At 49.2% G+C, this 4,259-nt stretch overlaps 1 protein-coding gene across 1 annotated transcript; it reads right to left on the bottom strand.

Moving 5' to 3' along the window:
- Positions 1-2,163: 2,163 nt before the first annotated feature.
- On the bottom strand, positions 2,164-3,035 carry LOC117873464 (exosome complex component CSL4-like). Its single transcript, XM_034762892.1, has 2 exons — positions 3,007-3,035; positions 2,164-2,744 (listed from the first exon to the last, which is right to left on the bottom strand). The coding sequence occupies exons 1-2, from the start codon at positions 3,033-3,035 to the stop codon at positions 2,387-2,389; spliced, it is 387 nt and encodes a 128-aa protein (XP_034618783.1). The 3' UTR covers positions 2,164-2,386.
- Positions 3,036-4,259: the final 1,224 nt, after the last annotated feature.

Raw genomic sequence — 4,259 nt, 5'->3', positions numbered from 1 at the left:
GGGTTCCATCACAGACACCTTCCTCCTACCGTGGACAGGAAAACTTTATTATGCTTTCCCCCTGTAGTGTTGCGGTGACTCACCACTGCGGCACCTCTTGCTGGTCGTCCTGGGAATTAGCTTTCCAGCTCTGGAGCGCCCTCTGTTGGCCGATGTCCCACTTGCCTCAGGCCTCCATGTCCCTCCCGGACCCCGGTGCCCCTTTACCTCGGGTGCTGCCCCCTGGCAGTACCCCCACTCTCTGGGTCTCCCCACCCAGGGGAACCCCCAATCCTCTACCCCCACCTAGCCTCAGTGGCTACTGCCAGTCACCATCTAGCCCCCCTCACTGGGGCAGACTGCAGTCTATACCAGTCATCATCGGCAAGGGGGGTTTGGACCTGCTGCCTTTGCCTACCTTGGGCTGCACCTCTGCAACCCCAGTCCCCTTCCCGGCCTTTACCAAGGCCTTCAGCCTGGGAGTTTTCCAGCCTGGAGCTCCCCAGCTCCTCTGGCCTTTCCCCAGCACTGCTTCACTCTAGGTACCCTGCTGAGGTCCCAAGCAACCAGGCCCATCTCTCTCCACAGCTAGAGAGAGACTCTTTTCTCAGCCTCTGGCTCGCAGCCCTTTTATAGGGGCAGCTGTGGCCTGATTGGGGGTGTGGCCCCAGCTGGGGCTGCTTCCCCAATCAGCCTAGCCTTTTTCTCAGCTGCAGCCCTCTCCAGGGCTGCTTTTAACCCCTCTTGAGCTGGAGCGGGGTGTCCGCCCCGCTACACCCTCCTCCCCACTCCCACTCCTACACAGAGCGCTACTAAAAAACAAGAGGGACCACACCTGATCAAAGACAAAGCTGCAAAATCTAGGACCAGGCCTACCCATGACTCCAATCTCTTTGAATAATTAAACTGTCAAAGCACTCTCCAGCTTTTGCTATTTGGGTTCTACACTCACCAGTTCCTCCAACTCTCACACGGAGGTTCTCCATTGGATTGGCATCGCAGCATCTGCCATGGGTCGTTTACAGTGAATATGGAATCAACCTCATCTCAGCACAATAGCCAAGTTCAAGATCTATTTGAGCTGTATCCTCTCTGTACTCTCGTACGGTTGCGTAACATGGACACTGTGCCGCTCAGACTGGGCAAAGCTGGAGGCTTTCCACACAAAATGTCATCATTGCATATTCGGTATAAAGTGGAATGACTTCATCTGTAATGCAGATGTTTATGCTTGCTCCAGTCAACAGACTACTGGGTCCATTGTCTGCAGATGGCATCTTACACCTTTTGGATATGTCGCAAGAATGCCACAAGACGTTCCGGTGAACGCCGTTCTCCAGGTGGCTTTTTGTAACATCTGTGATAAAATTCCACCAGCCGAGGGATTGAGGTGGCCCAGAAGCAGATCCCCTATTATATGGGTTCATCAAGTCTGTTCTGATGTTTGACTCTCAGGCCGTCAAGCCCTTACAGCCACACAGGAATGGACCAAATGGCAAACAATCGCTATGGCCAAATCTTCGGCTAAGCATTGAAGAAGTAGTAGTGTGGCCCCTCCAACACCAGACCTCTCAGTAGTGACTCCAATCTCACTCGCATTGCACCCAGATTTGATCTCCCAGGACCGCGGTCGGCTGCTTTACCCAAACTTGCAATCCCTTCATTCGTCGGCCTGGAAGCGCCATGGTTAAATCCCAAAGAGTACTCTTGCTTGGAGCAAGTTCACCAAGTCTTACTGGGTAGCAGAAAGCCTCCACCAGGGCCACCTACCTGTCAAAATGGAAGCTGTTCTCTATCTGGGCTTTTCATACTGGAGTCTCGCTGACTCATGTATCCATCCAACAAATACTTGACTATCTGTTGCACCTGGAACAGGAAGGCTTAGCAATTTCCTCTCCCTCATATAGATAACTGATCTGTTTGTTCTGATGGCATAACAATTAGATTCCTTAAAGGCCTGGAAAAATTGTACCCTCAACTAAGGAAGCCCGTTTCTCATTGGGATTTGAACTTAATTTTATCTAAACGTATGGGACCGGCATTTGAGCCTCTAGCAGTGTACTCCTTACTATGCCTCTCCTGGAATGTGGTTTTCCTAATTGCTATCACTTCTGCCAGAAGGGTCTCCAAACTTTGTGCCCGCACATCCGACCACCATACAGTCTCCTTTAATGATAAGACATAGGGGACCCTGCTCCCCCTACGCTAGCCTTAACACAATCCAAAATCCACTAGCTGCTCCAGGAGGTGCAGGCTGCACGCACTGGCCTGCAGGGGTTGCTCTGGTTAAGGGATGACAACGGAGGCACAGGCTGGCTGCCTGCAGCTCCCGTGCCAGGGCCCAAAGCCGGTGGCTCAGGCTGGCCTGCAGCAGGGACGGGGCCCAGTCTGGAAGCAGGGTGGCCAGCTAGGTCTGCAGGAACTCCGGCTGCACTCGTGCCACCTTGCGGAGCTCCTTGGAGTGTGTCCTGGGGCACTGCATCTCACACCAGCTGATCGGCACCATCTGTGCCCCTGCTTCGCTGTGAGTCGCCACCACGCCCGGCTCGTTCTCTGCCGTGCTCAGCAGGTAGTTAGACTGCATGTCCCCCAGGTAGATCACTTTGGCCAGGACTATGTCCCCAGGACGGAAACTCTTGTAAACTTCCACCTTGTCTTTCTCTGTGGCTCGAATGTCTTCTCTCCGTATGGTGCCTCGGAAGACGGATTTCAGCGGCGTGGAGCCGATGTACAGGATGTGCACCTTGGCAAAGCGGGAGTTAATGCTGATAAGGTGTACTTACATCCTCATTTGAGGTTTCTCTCTAAGGTAGTTAAAAATGTTCATATCAATTAATCAATTTACTTGCTTGTTTTTTACCCCAACCCATACACAAATAGGGACGAGCAATGGCTACACACATTGGACATTAGACAAGCACTGGCATTCTACATAGACAGGACCAAACCATTTTGGTGGTCCACCCAACTATTCATGGCCACAGCAGACAGAATAAAAGGTCTTTCAATCTCTGCACAGAGAATTACATCTTGGATAACTTCTTGTGTCTGTGCATGTTACGATCTGGCAGGCAACAGAAGGTTGGGAATCATTAGGAAAGGGATAGAATATAAGACAGAAAATATCATGTTGCCTCTATATAAATCCATGTTATGCTCACATCTTGAATACTGTGTGCAGATGTGGTTGCCCCATCTCAAAGAAATATATCGGAATTGGAAAAGGTATGGAAAAAGGCAACACAAATGATATGGGGTATGGAATGGCTTCCGTGTGAAAAGAGATTAATAAAACTGGGACTGTTCAGTTTGGAAAAGAAACGACTAAGAGGGATAGGATTGAGGTCTATAAAATCATGACTGGTGTGGAGAAAGTAAATAAGGAAGTGCTATTTACTCCTTTTCATAACAGAAGAACTAGGGATCACCAAATTAAATTAATAGGTTTAAAACAAACAAAACAAAGCAATTTTCACCCAGCATATAGTCAACCTGTGGAACTCGTTGACAGAGGATGTTGTGAAGGCCAAGACTATAACAGGGTTCAAAAAAGAACTAGATAAATTCATGGAGGATCAGTCCATCAATGGCTATTAGCCAGGATGAGCAGGGATGGTGTCTCTAGCCTCTGTTTGCTAGAAGCTGGGAATGGGCGACAGGGGATGGATCAGTTGAGATTCCCTGTTCTGTTCATTCCCTCGGATGCACCTGGCATTGGTCACTGTCAGAAGACAGGATTCTGGGTTAGATGGACCTTTGGTCTGACCCAGTATGGCTGTTCTTATGATAGGTTTCCCCCAGGGGTGCAACTTGGAACCACTGAGCCCTCTGTTTTATCAATCTGGGTTCCGTTTTGACAAACTGCAAAGGCCTCCAAGCTTTCACTCACACCAACAACCATAGGCAGGGGCCACACCCAGCTATGTACAGGAATGCTCTGGCCAGCCACTGCATGGACCAACAATAGAAAGGCTCCAGCCAATTCCCTACAGCTGCCCAGCCTTGCATCCCTGAACTTACCCTGCTCAAAAGCCTGACCAGTAAAGATTATTACCCAGTCTGCCCCTCCCTCAATGTGGAGAGGACAATTCACAAGCCTTTGTTAACTGAGCTGAGATTTTTCCCCAAACATTTCACTCAAACCACACTATTTTTAGGTAATATATAAAATGCATTTATTAACTACAGAAGAGATGTTAAGGGATTATAAATTATAGATGTACAGATCAAAGAAGATTACCTAAGAAATAAACAAAATCACAATCTAAGTCTTATACACT

Source organism: Trachemys scripta, chromosome 1 (genome assembly GCF_013100865.1).
Source record: "Trachemys scripta elegans isolate TJP31775 chromosome 1, CAS_Tse_1.0, whole genome shotgun sequence".
Taxonomy (NCBI): domain Eukaryota; kingdom Metazoa; phylum Chordata; order Testudines; family Emydidae; genus Trachemys; species Trachemys scripta.
The sequence above is the reverse complement of the archived record's forward strand: the minus strand, read 5'-3'. Positions and strand labels throughout refer to the sequence as shown.

What these genes read in the sequence shown, in the direction of transcription:
- LOC117873464 (XM_034762892.1), bottom strand. Translation starts at nt 3,035, where the DNA reads ATGCACAGACACAAGAAGTTATCCAAGAT. An exon ending in CACAAGAAGTTATCCAAGAT is followed by an intron (nt 2,745 to 3,006) that starts GTAATTCTCTGT and finishes ACACCTTATCAG; the next exon opens with CATTAACTCCCGCTTTGCCA.